General features: G+C 39.5%; 1 protein-coding gene across 3 annotated transcripts in view; it reads left to right on the forward strand.

Moving 5' to 3' along the window:
* The window catches only part of HMGCLL1 (3-hydroxymethyl-3-methylglutaryl-CoA lyase like 1), a 200,724-nt gene that overhangs the window by 83,852 nt on the left and 99,133 nt on the right, over nt 1–17,739 (forward strand). For all 3 annotated transcript variants that reach the window (XM_038746535.1, XM_038746544.1, XM_038746551.1), the window contains one exon: nt 14,343–14,406. In XM_038746535.1, coding sequence (XP_038602463.1) covers nt 14,343–14,406 — 64 coding nt within the window. The remainder of the gene's footprint in view (nt 1–14,342; nt 14,407–17,739) is intronic.

Genomic DNA, 17,739 nt, shown 5'->3' on the forward strand with positions numbered 1-17,739 from the left:
TCTGGAGGAGATGTGATCTAAAAAGAGGTTTGAAGATGGGGAGAACATTGTTCTGACAAACACGAAGGGAAAGGGATTTCCAACTGAATGGAGGGCTTGAGCAAGAGGTTTGCACTGAATGTGTTCTGAGTGAGGCCCAATGATTTGGTTGGCTTGAGAAGAACTAAGCATATGAGTTGGCCTTTAATGAGAGAAGAGTGATAATGATTTGAGGGAAGAGAGCTTTTTGAAGACTTTATAGCCAGTAAGTCTTTCTGCTTGATGTGGAAAGGTCTGGACAATCATAGGAGGTTTCTGAGGAATTGGGAGGTGAGTGTAGAGTAAGGCTTTAGAAGATTGGGCAACAGAGTGAACTTTGAATGGAGAAGGGAGAAACTGGGGGTAGAAAAGTCAGTGAGGAGGTAGATGTAGTCAAGTCAGGATAGGACAAATACCTGGCCCAGAATAATAGCAATCTGGGTCAAGAGGCAGGGGATGATTCTGAAGATGTCATAGAGGAATAATTAACAGGATTTGATGGTAGCCTGAATAAAGGGCATGGAAGAGAGGGGAGAATCAAGAGCAGTCCAAGTTTTGGGGTTTAGGAGACTGGGGGATTGATGCTATTGTGAACTGTGATGGGAAAGATATGGGCAGGAGAGTATTTAGGAAGGCAAATGAGTACAGCTATCTTGGATATGTTGGAGCTTGAGATGCCCTGGGACATTCAAGTAGACATGTCTTGAAGGCACGAGTAAATGTGAGACTGCAGAGGAGGAGGGAGGTCAAGACTAGCGAAGTAGATTTGGGAAACATCCACATATTGGTGATAGTTGAAGCCATGGGAGCAGATGAACTCCGCAAGGGAGTGACTGCATACTGAGATGAGAAGAGAACCCAGAATTCAACTAATAATAATAATAATCATGGTACTTGTTAAGCATTTACCATGTGCCAAACACTGTTCCAAGTGCTGCGGTAGATACAAGCTAATCAGGTTGGACACAGTCCCTGTCCCACATTGGGTTCACACTCTTCATCCTCATCTTACAGATGAGGTAACTGAGGCCCAGAGAATTTAGGTGACTTGGCCAAGGTCACACAGAAGACATGCAGCAGAGCCGGGATTAGAACCCAGGTCCATACTTTATTCCACTCACATTTTGAGGATGAGAGGTAGAGTAGGAGCTCGTTACAGGGGTTGACAAGAATCAGCCAGTAAAGTAGAAGGAGCACCAGAAAAGAATTGTGTTAGAAAAACCCAAGGTTAAGTAGCATATCCAGGAGCAGGGGGTAGTCTGTAGTATAAAAAGCTGTTGAGAGGACAAGGACCTAATTCTGTGAGCAAGCCTTCTTCTAATTGTGTAACTTCCCCTAATGCTGTGATTCTGTATCTGGCCAGTTAACATGCTATCAGAGCAGTTCTTCTTACAGGATGATGACTGTTGTCATCGTCATGTAAGAGACTGTCATGGTCCATGCATGATACAATTGGTACTTCCTTAATATAAGCCTTTATAATTGATTTTTCCACCACAGATGTACAACAAAGCAACTGCATTTTATTGTAGAACTGAATGAGATAGGAAATTTATAGAGCTACCTTTTCCAGTCCCCTTTTCCATTCAGGTAAACTGGGGATTCTTAAATAGGGCTATTTTAGTTACAGAATAGGACTATTTTAGTTGCATAATTACAGGATTATGCAATTAACCAATATCCTGGATTACCTACTTGGCTAAGGTGTATGCAGGTTTGAAGTCTCCCACCATCAATAGACTTTTTCTTTGGTGAATACCACAATGGTAGGTACAGAGGATGTGTCAGATTAAATGTATATAAACCAGACGAGGGGACAGCGGGGTCTTCTGCTGAGACTGTGCCAATTTTCTAACCAGATGTTTCATAAGGTGTGCAGTTGGTTTAGGGAAGATGTGGATGGCTCAGTGCAAACCATTATTACTATTAAAAAATGAGTCAAGCACCACTTTGCTTGTATTCTATCAATGCAATTCATAATAATATCTAAATTAAATATTAAGTACTTGTATTGCCAAGATATTTTTCAAGATAATGAAATTCATAATTCCCAATTCACTAAGATATCAGGCTTCAGAGATGTAGATGTATGTTACATCCTAAACAATTTAGGATTTACAACATCGGTCATCAGAAACAGGCAGAACATTCTTTTAAAGGAAAGAAATACTCCCATTCTTCAAGCATGTCAAATCTTAGTGAAAAGTACTACTAAAATGTTTGCTATAAAAGTTGATATTAGAGGGTATCTTTATGTATTTGTTAGGAAATTAAAAAAATAAACACTTGCCTATCAGTCGAAGTTACCAATGTTATTACCCTAAAGAACAAGTCATAAAAAGATGTTGAAATGTAAGATTTAGTAATTTTGTAGTCTCTGGCTGGGCCTCATTTGACCATTGGTTGACCCATGGAAGGCCTTAGCCAGATGAATTCAATATTATATATAGTATTTATCATCAGAGCCAAGCAAATGTATTTCTCCGTTGTCTGAAGAAACAGACTAACCAAAAACATATAGGCTGTTGACTGCTCCATGTCTTCTTACACATGGAAAAATGAAATTCAGGGAAATTGAAAAGAAGAGTAAAAATCCCCAACTGAAGAGTTAAACAGTGAAAGTAGTTAAGTATTGCTCACCCTGCATTGCCATGGGATTTATCCACCCTGTTTATTTCTTATGGTATTTACTATGTGCTTACTATGAGCCAGGCTCTTTCATTCATTTTTTTATTCAATCATATTTATTGAGCACTTACTGTGTGCAAAGAACTGAACTAAGTGCTTGGGATAGTACAACATAACAATAAACAGATATATTACCTGCCCACACTGAGCTTACAGTCTGTAGGGGGACAGACAGTAATATAAATAAATTTGAATTACAGATATGTACATAAGTGATGTGGGGCTGGGAGGAAGGATGAATAAAGGGAACAAGTCAGGTAGATGCAGAAGGGAGTGGAGGAGGAAAGGAGAGCTCAGTCAGGGAAAGGCTTCTTGGAAGCAGCATGGCTTAGCGGCAAGAGCACGGGTTTAGGAGTCAGAGGTCATAGGTTCTAATCCCAACTCCGCCACTTGTCAGCTGTGTGACTTTGGGCAAGTCACTTAACTTATCTGTTCCTCAGTTACCTCATCTGAAAAATGGGGATTAAGACTGTGAGCCCCATGTGGGACAACCTGATTACCTTGTATCTACCCCAGCTCCTAGAACAGTGCCTGGCATATAGTATGCACTTAACAAATACCACAGTTATTCAATCAGGCTTTGAATGCAGGGAGAGTAATTGTTTGTTAGATTTGAAGAGGAAAGGCATTTCAGACCAGAGGCAGGACATGGGTGAGTGGTCAGAGGTGAGATAGATGAAATCGAAGAACAATAAGAAGGATAGCATAAGAGGAGTGAAGCATGCAGTCTGGGTTTTAGAGAGTAGAGGTGAGGTAAGAGGGGGTTAGGTGACTGAGTTCTTTAAAGCCAGTTGTGAAGAGTTTCTGTTTGATGTGAAGGTGGATGGGAAACCTCTAACATGTCCTGAACATTTCTGTAGAAAAATGATCTGGTCAGCAGAGTCTAATATGGACTGGAGAAATAGGAGGATGGGAGGCCAGCAAGGAGGCCAGTACAAAAATCAAGGCAGGATTCATCCATTCATTTATTGATTCAATCATGTTTATGAGTGTACTGTGTGCACAGCACTATACTAAGCACTTGGGAGAGTACAATAAACTGACACATTCCCTGCCCACAGTGAGCTTACAGTCTAGAGGGGAGACAAACATTAATATAAATAAATTAATTACAGATATATACATAAGTGCTATGGGAATAAAGGGAGCAAGTTAGGGTGGGTGGAAGGAGGATAAGTGATTGTATTAACGTGGTAGCAGTTTGGATGCAGGGAAAAGGGCAGATTTTAGCTATGTTGTGAAGGTGGAACCAGCAGGAATTACTGATGAATTTATATGTGTGTTGAATGAGAAAGTAGTCAAGGATAAGACCAAGATTACAGAATTGTGAGGCAGGAAGGATAATGGTGCCACCTACATTGATGGGAAAGTCAGAGGGAGGACAGGGTTTGAGTGAGAAGTTACGGAGTTCTGCTGTGGACATGTTAAGCTTGAGGTGATGGGAGGACATCCAAGTAGAGATATCTTGAAGGCAGGAGAAAATGCAAGACTCCAGGGAGTGTGAGAAATCAGGGCTCAGGATGTAGATTTGGGTATAAGCTTCACAGAGGAGATACTGAATTCCTTCTCGAAGGGAGTGGGTGTAGCTGGAGAATAGGAGGGGACCCAGAAATGAAGCCTGAGGGACACCCACGGTTAGTAAGTGGGAAGCAGAGGAGAAGCCCATGAAGGAGACTGAGAATGAGCATCCAGAGAGATGAGGATCACCAACAGAGGACAGTGTCAGTGAAGCCAAGGTTGGATAATATTTCCAGGAGAAGGAGAGTGGTTGACAATGTTGAAGGCATCTGATAGGTGGAGGAGAATTTGGGCAGAATAGAGTTGTTGAATTTGGCAAGAAGGAGATCATTGGCAACCTTTGAGAGGGTGGTTTCTATAGAGTGAAGGGGACAAAAGCCAGATTGGAGGGGAGCAAGGACAGAATTTGAGGAAAGTAAATTGAGAGAGGATGTGAACAACTCAGTCACAGAGTTTGGAGAGGAATGGAAGAAGGAAGATGGGCTATAACTGAAGGGAACCTTGTGGTCAAGGGAGGGTTTTTTTAAGATAGCAGAGACATGGGAATATTTGAAAGCAGTGGGGAAGAAGCCAGTGGAGAGCAAACTGTTGATGGTGGTTGTTAAGGAGGAAAGAAGGGAGGGGGAAAGTGTTTTGATAAGGTATGAAAGAATGGGGTTGGTTGTGCAGACGGAGGGGGTAGATTTTAAGAGGAGGTAGGAGACCTCTTCTAAAGGTAATGCTGGGAAAGATGGAAGAGTTGAAGAAGGGCTAGGAGGTGGGGGGAGACAGGGGCAATTTTAGGGAGATCACATCTGATCATGTCAGTTTTTTTAACAAAGTAAATGGCCAGGTCACAGGGGGCCAGGGATTGGGGAGACAGCAGGAGAGGGAAGGGTTTGAGATGGTAGTTAAATATCTGGAACAACTTGCCAAGGCAGTGGACATGGGTGTCAATAAGAGTGGAAAAATAATTTTCCCAGGCAAAGGAGAGGGCAGAGTTAAGGCACGCAAGGATAAACGTGAAGTCGGCCTGTTATCTCGATTTCCAACAGCAGCACTTTGAGGCTTGTGCTCAAGAGTGAAGAACATAGACTGTGGAGGTGATCCAGGGCTGTGGGTCAGTGGTAAGAGATCAATGAAGGGATAGGGGAGAGAGTTAGGGCAGTTCAGTAGAGAGGATGGTGTTGAGAAAGTCAATTTGGTCATCAAAGGATAGTTTGGGAATGGAGGCTAAGTGGGGCATGATGGGTTGAGAAAATTGGATTGGGGGTCAAAAAATCAGAAGTCCCTGTGAGGGAATAGTTCAGATTTATGTGGAAAAGGTGTGTGGGTGAGAAGTCAAGTGAGGAAGTTTTGGTCAAACAGAGGTTTTTCAGAGTTGGTGAGGGTAGAGATTGTGCAGTGCCCAGAGATGATGAGATTGGGTGTGTATCCAAGTTAGTGAGAAGGCGAGGTGGGATGGTGCAGGAGGTCAGTGGAGTTGAGGAGTGAGAGAAGGTAAGCAGCGGAAGGGTCATCAGGAACGACTATGTGGATATTGAAGTCCTGAAGGATCAGTGTAGACATGAAGAAAGAGAGAAAAAATGTGACAGTGGGATCAAAATGATTAAAAAAGTAGAGGTAGGACCTGAGGAGTGGTAGGAGTCGTAGATGAATGTTACTAGAATCTGCAGTTGGTGGTGGAGGCAGATGATATAGGCTTCTAAGGAAGGTAAAGAAATGGACGGGTAAGCACTCAAATAGCATCGCTTGATCTAGTGGGTTGGACATACAGACAATAATTACTTACAGATAGTGGAGCAGGAGGAAAAACAAGGATATGTTGCCGTTTTACACGAAACTAAGCTAATTCAAAATGTTCGTTATTGGTATGTCTTTACGTTGCTATTTGATCACGTGTCAACATTCTGGTCAATTTTTCGGGGCTTTGCAATGCAATAATGCCTTTTACTATTTCCTTGGGAAGTTATTTGTTTTAATATTCTTTTCTGATTTTCATGGAATTAAATGGGAGTACTGACCAGCACTTAGCAGTACTTAGTAAACAAAGTAAGTGATATGGTCGCTTCCCTCAAGGAGTTTCTAATTGAGGTGAACCAGCTAACACCAATTGGATATGTAGTCTAGAAATAACTGATAAAAATGAAAGTCATCAGAAAATGAATAAATAAATTAACAAGTAGGATAAATAAGCATACATGTACATAGGTACTAAGGGAGGCTGAAAGGATGAAAAAGGAAGGCAGGGGTTAGTCAGACTGTCTATTTCAACTGTGTACCCCATATGGGACAGGGACTGTGACTGATTAATTTGTATTTCATTCATTCATTCATTTAATCGTATTTATTGAGCGCTTACTGTGTGCAGAGCATTGTACTAAGCGCTTGGGAAGTACAAGTTGGCAACATATAGAGACGGTCCCTACCCTACAGTGGGCTCACAGTCTAGAAGGGAGAGACAGGGAACAAAACCAAACATATTAACAAAATAAAATAAATAGAATACATATGTACAAATAAAATAAATAAATAAATAGAGTAATAAATGCATACAAGCATATTTAAATAACATATGTACAGGTGCTGTGGGGAGGGGAAGGATGTAAGGTAGAGGGGATGGGGAGGCGTTGGTGAGGGAGAGGAAGGAGGGGGATCAATCTGGGAAGGCCTCCTGGAGGAGGTGAGCTCTCAGTAGGGCTTTGAAGGGAGGAAGAGAGCTAGCTTGGTGTATGTGCGGAGGGAGGGCATTCCAGGCCATGGGGAGGATGTGGGCCAGGGGTCGACGGTGGGACAGGCGAGAACGAGGCACGGTGAGGAGATTAGCGGCAGAGGAGCGGAGGGTGTGGGCTGGGTTGTAGAAGGAGAGAAGGGCGGTGAGGTAGGAGGGGGCGGGATTGGTGCTTGACATAGTAAGTACTTAACAAATATCGTGATTATTGTTACATTGCCTCCTGGATGGCCAAAATAAGTGAATAATATTGCTATACTGTGCGATGTGTAGTGATGTAAAAATACAAAACAAAAATAGAGACCAGGCCAATAGTTGATATATTGGGTCATTCTGTGTTTGTACTATAAAATTTAATTTGCTTTTATTTGCATGATGATGTGTGATTGTTTTATTTTTTATTCGGCTTTCTATGTGTGCAAAAGTAGTTTGTCAGATTAGATTATCTTCAGTAACATTCTCATTCAACTCAGTTCCTCAAGAGCCTCATATTTGGTTCTTGCTGAAAATCTCAAACTGCTGTTTTTTCCATTACACATAATTTTTGGTTTATTTAACCATACTCTCCTCATGGAATCAACAAAATTTGGATTGCCTTTATCTAAACTGTATTTATTTGTAAGCATAAAAGAATTGTTGGCTTCAGCAAATGTTATTCTGATATCTAAATGTTGATTGGAGGAAATTGCCACAAATCCTAGATACTTAAGTGGCAAATTGCAAACAAGCTTTCTACAGAACCTTTCCAAACTTGAATGAAAGCATGCTGGGCATTGTTAGGTCTGTCCTAAATGTTTGCTCATTCTTAACTGTTTATATAGGAAAAGCTTAGTGGGCTGATTTTCCCAATCACTTGACTCTGTTCTACCTAGTTCAGTTTTTTTGTCAGGGGATAACTGCAAAGACAAATACTCTGTCAAATGATCAAGGAAAATGAATGCTTGTAATTGGGTAGACTTTTTTAAAGACCATAATGTTTTCATATGTTCTAATCCCAGTTCTGCCTCTTGTCCTCTGTGTGACCTTTGGAAAGTCACTTCACTTCTCTGGGCCTCAGTTCCCTCATCTGTAAAGTGCTTAGTACAGTGCTCTGTACACAGTAAGCACTTAAGAAATATGATTGAATTGAATAATAAAATGGGGATTAAGACTAAGCCCCATATGGATCAGGGACTGAGTCCAATCTGATTACACTGTAACCACCCCAGTGCCTAGAAAAATGCTTGGAAAATAGTAAATGCTTAACAAATACTATAATTATTATCTGGAGCCCCATTGCACATTACTTGAGTTAAAGCAGTTGAATGCATGCAGTATTCTATACAGGGAGCCACAGTAGAATGAGGGCATGTATCACAGTGATGACAGAGTAAAACTTAATTATGGTACTTCATTCAATCATATTTACTGACCACTTACTGTGTGCATAGTTTTGTACTAAATACCTGGGAGAGTACAACGGTGAACAGATACATTCCCTTCCCACAGTGAAGTTGTTAAGCACTTACTACGTGTCAATCATTGAACTAAGCACTGGGGTAGATACAAGAAAATCTGGTAGAATGCTGTCCTTGTTCCACATGGGGCACACAGTAGGAGGTAGAAGTAGGAGGAAATAGGATTTAATCCCCATTTACAGATAAGGAACCTGAGACACAGAGAAGTTAAATAACTTGCCCAAGGTCACACAGCAGACAAGTGGTGGAGTCAGGAGTAGAACCCAGGTCCTCTAACTCCCAGGACTGTGCTCCTTCTATTTGGCAACACTGCTTTTCCCTTAAGCTGCCCATAAAAATTTTTGCTTACTTTTTGCTTTTCTCTTGGTTATTTTCTGAAGTCTTGAATCCTTTGTGAGCAAAATGCTTTCTCTTCATGCTATTTTTAGGTATATAAAAATTTCCCTTTTCCTCTCTCCTTTTGGAACATTCCTTTTGAATTAATTTTAATAGCTCCATCTTATCATCATGTTCATTCTTTGGTTATCATAGATCTCCCACCATGTTTACATCCTCGTTCATAGTTTTATGAGTATATGGGCTATACATTTGCACATACACATTTTCAGAGAGAAAATGATCATTCTAGAATAACTATATGTATATGCATATGCAAATACATATATTCATGACCCTAATTATTATTATTAATCAGATAAATATATATATATATAATATCCATATGTACAAAACAATTGAATGCCTGCAGTATTCTGTAGAGTGAGCCCCTATAAAATGAGAGGCCATCTACCACAGGAATGACAGACTGAAAACTTGACATAGTACTTGTAAAACACTTACTATGGGTCAAGCGTTGTACTGAGCACTGCGGTAGATTCTTGAAAATCTGGTAGGACTGATAAAATCTGTGGTATATACACGCACGCATACACACACACACGTATATAAACATATAAATGTGTATCTATATACAGCAGATATATGTATCTATAGAAAGATCTATATAAATATATATGTGTATATATATATATACACCCTTGTTTCTTTGGATGAGTTTGTAAATAGTTTTAGAAAGAGTATCCTCAATTTCTGATGCCATAAAAGAGACTCTATTGGACACAGTCTCCCATTTTCACTTTATTTTTCGTAGTACTTTTGCTGTTTTCCTAAACTATTAATTTTGTAATGCATGAGGCTAATTGTGGACATCAAAAGAAGGCACTGAATAGGATGTGATCAGAGGAATTTCTGTAGGCTACAAATTAACCAACTATAAAATTAAAGAGGACCAGAACACTCACTTTTTCAATCACTAAGTTGATTGCTTGTTCACAAATAGATTTTCTGAAGCCCTAGTTTATGCCTTTAGTTTTTTCTGAAACAACTCTGTAGTCATTTGCTATAAGCATTGGAACAGACTTTATTCCACATTGAATGCTGTTTTCTCTAACTTCTCTTGTTGCATATTCATTTTTCATCACAGGTCTAGGCCCAGATAAGACATTATTTAAGACCTTTTTGAAGGTGGCTTCTAACAGTTGGACTTTCTTTGAGCTTTTTCATTAGTCTTATTATTGGGGTTTAGCTAGACAGCTAACAAAAGCAATTTGCTTGTTATTTAGTTGAAAGTAAAGAAAAAAGAAATGTCATGGCCTGTGGATAGTGGGTTCATTTGTTTGCTCGGTACTTGAATGCTAGTAGAAAATGTCCTCATTTCTTGAAGAAGACATCTGTCATTACTTGTTCTCCTTTCCTCTGCCCAGTAGCAAAATTTGCTCTGACAAACAACTTCCTATATGAGGGCATGTAACAAATCAACTTCAACTTCTGCATTCTGTGAAAGGCTTAAACGTGCATTCTTGTCTGACCAATAAAAATAAATACATCTGAATTGGGGTGGCAACACGACATCCAAATTTACCCTGTTATAATAGCTGTTCAGCATCGACATCTGAGTTTAAGAAGCTGAGTTTCCGGCTACATAAACAGCTATAGTTGTGACCATAGGGTATTTCTGAAACTAAGTGATGAGGTTAATTTGACTGTAGATATGTCTTTAACACATGTTGATTGTGAAAGCTTGGCATGCTATAGTACACAAATGGTTTAATGAAAATCAGGCAGTGAGCTAAAATCCCCAGCTTCTTTCCATTCTTCTTTTGTTTATTTCTCAGGGGCATCTGTTTAAAAAGGAATATTTGTATGTTTTATATAGCCACATATTTGGGTTTCCAATGGGAGGTTAAATGAATTTTTGGCTGAATACATCAGTTCAACCATGTCATCTGCTATTTGGCTAGTGATTTTGCTTTATACAGCCTCTATGGGATACACCAAAAATTGCCAAATTCTGGAGAAGATCAATCAATCAATGTTTTTTATTGAATGCTTGCTGTGAGCAGCATATTGTACTAAATGCTCCAATTCCTTTCAAACGATATCCCAGATTATCCTGTCCATGTCAGCAAAATTCCACCAGTGCCACAGACTATTCTTCAGAGTATACAGCCAGACCAGTTGAGATAGAGAAATTGTATTCGAAGAACAAGGAGAGACACTGTAGTGTGTAGGCGCCATCTTTACAAATGGTATGCAGCCTCCCAATTCACAACTCTCCAGGTGAGGTTTTAAGTTCTTTGTCTGAGGAGTCTTCCTTTGTGCTATCTCTTAGGGAGCAAAAATTCTCAATGTGAATAATGACCAAATGTTTCAAGCCAATTATCTATAAGGTGAACTATAATAAACTAACTTAGTATGTTCAGGTCATCTGCAGTTTGTATTCCTTTTAAATTCAAAACCCAAACCATTACTCCTTCAGGAGAAGCTGCAAATACTTTTCCTTTCAGCACTTAGTAAGTATTATTCATTCACAGTAAGCACTTAATTATTACTATTACCTTTAGGAGAAGAACTGCTGTAATCCAATTACGAGATGTGGTGTAGCCTAGTGGATGGAACATGGGCCTGTGAGTCAGAAGGATCCAGGTTTGGATCCCTGCTCTGCCACATTTTTGCTGTATGACCTCGGGGAAGTCACTTAACTTGTCTTTGCCTCACTTACCTATTTGTAAAATGGGGATTAAGACAGTGAACCCCATGTGGGGCATGGGCGGTGTTTACCTTACTACAGTGCTTGGCACTTAGTAAAGGTGTAACAAATACCATAAAAAAATTGTTCTGCTGGACTGAGGCATTTCTCCTAAGAACAAAAGAAATAAAGAAATTATTTTGCTATCTCATGGCTCTAAACTGGAGATATGGCTAGTTGACAAAAATACTTTTGCCAATTATACACATCTTTATCAAAAATCTATTATTCCACATCAAAACTCAATAGTAGATTTGTCCATGAAGCTGCTGCTGTTAATAATGGTGAAAAGTCATTCACCACAGTACCCCTATCTGAAAATATCTTGCTGAATTGCACACTCTGCCCATGAAATGCAATAGCATTACCTTTTCTGACTCCTTGCCATTTAGGGTGAGTGTCGTTCAGACACCAGTGATACAGAGGGGATAGGTATGCAGGAAGTGGGCCTGAGTTGTTTTTGCAGAAGTGGTGATAGTATGCAATGAGCTATCCACATTTTCTTGTTCCGGGGTTCTTCAACCTGCAATTACAAAGTGATATATAAGAAGGTAGGTAATCTGTGGTCACCAAATAGAATATTAGCAGAAACCACTGGAATCTTGTTTTTTTGGTAAGACATCTCCAAGAATGATAGAGTGGCTTACAAAAAACCAGGGAAAAGAAAAAAAAAAAAAGGAAAACACAGAACTACAGCAGTAGCAAAATCGCCCCCCTAAAACATAGTTTTCCTCAGTTCAACCAGGCAGACCTGGGCCGAAAACAGCAGAAGCACCAGAGCAATGTATACTCAAGTAATGGACATTGTTTCAGGAGCAGTGCAGTGTCAACAGAAAGCCATTGTGGCTGATGGGTAGAGTTTGGAAGGACTGTTCACAATAATTATCTGTATACAAAACCAACCTGTGCATACAATGCTAAGTGCTTAATAACTGCTATTGATCTGCTGTTTGGTTGTATCAGTTGTGTAGAGTAAAGGAGTGGGAAGGAAAAATCAAATTTTAAATATGTGAAGTCTGTGCATAAAGAACTTTGCCCAGACACTCTCTTCTCCAAGTTATCCAAGAATCAAGAATCCTACTTCCATGAAAGCCCTCCTTTCCTGGCCTTAACCAGTGGAAGGAAATGGAGATTTTAGACAGGTGGAGAAAGTCAGTTTCAGTGTACCTTTTGCGAGAAGAGCTAGAAAATGAAGTGGTAATTGTTCAGATTGAACTGTCCCCTCTAGTTGTTTGAGTTTTAAATTGAGGAATTCCAGTAGGACAGTGTTGAAAAAACTTGTAAGTCTAAGTATTTGAAATAATAGTAAATATTTTTTTCACATGTTCTTTACATAGTGGGACTAAAGGCTGAGGTAACTTTGAGTAATACTGCTCAACAGTGTAGCATTTGTTAATAAAAAAAAAAGGACACTGCTGGGATATGTTCAAGGGAAAGGGACATATGGGAGTTGTGACATAATCGGCTCTTTATGCCAGTCATTTTTCAGGCCTTACCGAGAGCATTATGTCCAGTATTGGGTTCCACATCCTGAGAGTTGTGGAAAATTTGGAAAGGGTCCAGAAGAGAGCAAAAAAGTAGTCAAAGCTTTGGAAAATGGAAGCAATGAGTGAAGGCTAAAAGAATTTGGGATTGTTGGGCCAGAGTTAAACAGGCTGAAGGGTGACAAGTTCCTTAAATATAATAATGGCAGGTAGAAGACTATTGGTTCGATGTTCTCCATCTCATTCTGTACTCATTTTGTCTACCAACTCTTTTGTACTTTCCCAAGTGCTTGGTACAGTGTGCTGCATAGAATAAGCATAAAAGAAAGCAGTGTGACTGAGTGGATAGAGCATGGAGCTGAGAATCAGGGCAACTGGGTTCTAATCCCAGTTCTGCCACTTGTCTTCTGTGTGACCTTGGGCGGGTCACTTAACTTCTCTGTGCCTGTTACCTCATCTGAAAACTAGGGATTCAGATTGTAAGCCCCACATTGGACATGGATTGTGTCCAACCTAATTAGCTTGTATCTACCCCAGCACATGCTACAATGCCTGGCACATAGTAAGCACTCAATGGAAAGCAGCATTACATAGTGGATAGAGCATGGGCCTGAAAATCAAAAGGTCATGGGTTCTAATCCTAGTTCCACCACTTGTCTGCTTATGCAACCCTGGGCAAGTCACTTCACTTCTCTGTCCCTCAGTTATCTCATCTGTAAAATGGGGATTAACACTGTGAGCCCCATGCAGGACAGGAACTGTGTTCAACCTAATTTTCTGGTATCCACCCCAGTGCTTCATACAGTGCCTGACACATAATAAGCACTTAACAAATAATATTGTTATTCTTGTTAATAATAACAAATAATTTTGAAAAAATAAAACAAAAATAATGATTGATTAAATGACTGTGACCAATTGGAGAAGGGACAATTGCATTAGACACAACAAAGAACTTACAATACAACTTACAATACGAACTACTGAAAGCTGGAATTGCTTACTGGACATACCTGAGAATATGGCAGATACTGTATAGGTTGGAACTGTTGCAGTGTGATCCTGGAAGAAGGAGAATAAGAGTAAGGGCTTAATAAACTATCAAGTGATTTTTTTAATAAACAAGTTTGTTTTTTCATCCCACTGCTCTGGAACAATTTTGAATATTGTCAAATTTGACAAGATTGTCTTTAGACAGCATAGTAGAAAATGTCAGCATCCAAAAAATCTATTATTAGTTGATTCATGGTAAATCTGTGGGATGAAAAGACAAGAGGTGTATAAAATATAGTTCGGTAATATCTATTTGACTTTTTTATTTCCGTTTGTGTAGAAAAAGTTAATCATATACAGTGCATTTACATGTATTTCACATTTAGGTATGTGTCTTGTGCACTGGGCTGTCCATATGAAGGAAGCATCGCACCTGATAAGGTGGCTGAAGTAAGAACATATCTATTGCCTTCTTGATTTCATAATAAGAATAATACAGCAATTCTGAATATGCATGAAGTTTTTATTTCTCTCATCTTTTTCCCACTGATGAAAAATGCTACCCTTGTGTATGGTTGTTATGTGAAAATGGGCTGCCGCTTCAAAGAGCCAGTAGCATATGCTGCTTCCTAAGATTGGAGCCGCTTATCTGATTTACACTGTTAGGATTATAACTAATAAGAATAGGGATCATTATACTTTCAGAATAATTCAGGGGAAAAAAAATGTGAGAGAAGCTAGCCAGGATCTTTTGCTAACTCTGGAAAGGCCTCTGGCATCATGGCTGAACTAGACTCTCCACCAGAATGAACCAAAGCCAATGTTTATTCATTATCACAGCTAATGAAAATATCAGTAGAGTGGTACAGAGGCTAAGGTTTGGCCACTCTAGACCCAGAGATAATTGTAGAAATACAGAGAGTTTTCTGAGCTGTGCTTAGAGCCACAGGGACCAAGGCTTTTGCTTAGAGAGGATAGTGGAAACAACTTTATATGTAAAATACCCTAAAGTAACATGTAATCTGAGAGAAAACCATGTATCCGCATGGAAAATTTCTAGCAGAGACCCAGACCAGAAGAGATTGGGGGTGGGGGGAGAAGGAATTAGTGATCAGCAGGGGACAAAGCAACAGAGTAGCCAGAGGTTTCTGCCACTCAACCCTGAGGATAACTCAAGTCCATTGAGAGCAATCTTGTCTCAAGATATTTCAATGGCTTCTGGGTGGCATCGGCTAAAGAGCCCCTTTGCCCCTGGAGTATGAAGGTTTTCTTGTCCTTTCCTTAACTTCAAATATTTTGTGAAGTTTTAGCCTGGCCTGTTAGGTTTTTAAAGCATACCACTTGGCCTTCACCTCCATGTATTGTCTAATACATTTGATCATTTATAGAACATTTTTTAAAAGTGGCACATTGATTTTTTGTGTGAGTTTTTTTATCTGTTTCACCTTAATTTCTCTCTTTTATGGGTTTCCTACAGCACAGTCAATGTGACAAGCCTGTGACACAGTGGTTCAGGTTTTTTATTCAGATTTGTAAAATGCCGATAAAACTTCCCTATCTGGATTCCACATCTCTTGGCTCTGTGAGCCTTTATGAGAGGCTGCCTAATACTCCTATAAGGAGTCTGTCTGGGATCTTCAGGGTCTTGAGGGAACAGTCCCAGAGTTAGGAGATGATCTTGGATTCTCTTGAGGTCACCTGGACTCCCACCAGCCCTGAGGCAATGACCCCATATAGCCCTGTAGTACATGAAGGCCCATGTCAGAAAAAGCCTGCACCTCCGATAGTGCCAGGATAAAACTCAATTATCTGGAATATCCAGTTAGATGGACTGGTTTTGGCCTCATGCATGTCAGGTGATTAAGTTTTTATGGTACCTTTTATGGTAGGTTAAGGGATATGATTTAGCTGGTTTTAATAAAAAATGAAAGGTAAAAGTGGCTGGGCTCTAAGTGAAGCAGTACTGAAAGCTTCACTGATGGTTATGTCACAAGTGGAAAATCAGCATTATGAAAGCACAAAGTGAAGCAGACTGCAATTCATCTGAAGCTACTCTCCTTTAGCACTTACTTTAAGGAAAGTCTACCCTGACGATATTATTCCATAATGAGAAATAAGAATGATCCAGCTCTTGAAAGCAGCTGTCACCAGTGGAGATTTGGTGAACAGATCTGCAGGGGAAAATGGAAAGGCAGGTTGTTAAACAAGAATCATTAAAAATATGTATCTGCTTCCATTCTCCTTGCAGATTTCTTTTTAAACGGTGAAGGTGTGGATGAGTCTATCTGTCTTCTGTTATGTCTGTCATTGAATTTTCCTGTCCTATTCCAAACAATGCTCAATTCCATTATATTACCCTAAAAATATTAACACAGAATGTATTTTACATAATGTTCGAAATTCTGAAAAAGAAACAGTGGGGGCATTACAGTGAAACATTCCATGCTGGATTAGCAAGACTGATTCCTCAGAGATAGGGGGATTTTAGTTTCCTTGGCAGAAGGCCTACTCATTTCTAGAGGATCCAAAGATCAATAATAGATGCTTTCATGTCTTATTACAGTATTATTTCTCATCCAGTGCTAAGGTAGGCTTCTTTGCTACTAATTTTGAAGTACAGGCAAAGTTGCTGGAGTGAAGTGTTTGAAGTGTTATTTCTGTTCCATGGGTCTAGAGCTAGGGAAGTGTCTTACTGAACAAGGTCTCAAGAGAGCATGTAGTCAGCTGCTAGTAAAATCATCTGGCTAACACTCAATAAATCCCAGTTATAACATGCCACGAGAAAGATCTCCATGGTAAAAGAAAGGAAATAAATTAGGTCGTAGCACCTAATAGACTCTTAACTTATAGTATCTCCAAAATGTATTGACTAGTCAGTTGGAAAACTTAATAATGCCAAATGAATAGCAGGTCTTCCACTTTATTTTAAAGACTCTCCATCAGTACAAACTCTACTGCTGTCTTTGACTTAGTGACTCATCGATAAAGAGTGTAATTGCTTAACCAATAACAGTCTCTTTGTAAAACAGTAATGATTATTGGGAAAAATCACAGCATATTATTAAATTTTATGCATGTGCCCAGAATAATCAGTGTATGCACAGTATATGCCCCTTTTCTTTCAAGTTAACAAAGTACTTCAGCAGGCCCCATCCTTGGAAATACTTTAAATGTGTTTCCCAAAATTTATTTATGGAATTTTTGAATGGCTGATGCATTATCAGGGCACTGCAAATGATATTCCTCCCTAGAAACAAATGTGCATTCATTTGCCCAGCTGTTCTGTCGGCTAAATCTTAATTTAAAAAGCTTATTTTGAGTGTGCTTGAATAAACCTCCTACATACCTAGAAATGCATTTTAAACCAGTTTCCAAATGCCTTTTTAGTGTTGCCCTATAAAGCTAACTTAGGTGAAAGCTGACTTGATCTTTTTCCTAAAGAGACAAGAGCTCCTTGTATAACATTTTGGGTACCTTCACATGTATAGGAAAATAAATTTATGATGCTTTCCCATTTATTAATGAATTTTAATTTGAACACTAGTATATTCTATTAATAGAAGCCAATTTGTTTTCTGAAGGGTCATCTTTGGAACTAAGGTTTTTTATAGTATTTGTTAAGGTCTTACTATGAGCCAGGCACTTTACTAAGCGCTGGGCTGGGATAGATACAAGCTAATCGGGTTGCAAATGGTCCAGGTCCCACATGGGGCTCACAGTCTTAATCCCCATTTTACAGATGAGGTAACTGAGGCACAGATAAGTTAAGTCACTTGCCCAAGG

The sequence above is a fragment of the Tachyglossus aculeatus genome, chromosome 1, assembly GCF_015852505.1.
Source record: "Tachyglossus aculeatus isolate mTacAcu1 chromosome 1, mTacAcu1.pri, whole genome shotgun sequence".
Lineage (NCBI taxonomy): Eukaryota > Metazoa > Chordata > Mammalia > Monotremata > Tachyglossidae > Tachyglossus > Tachyglossus aculeatus.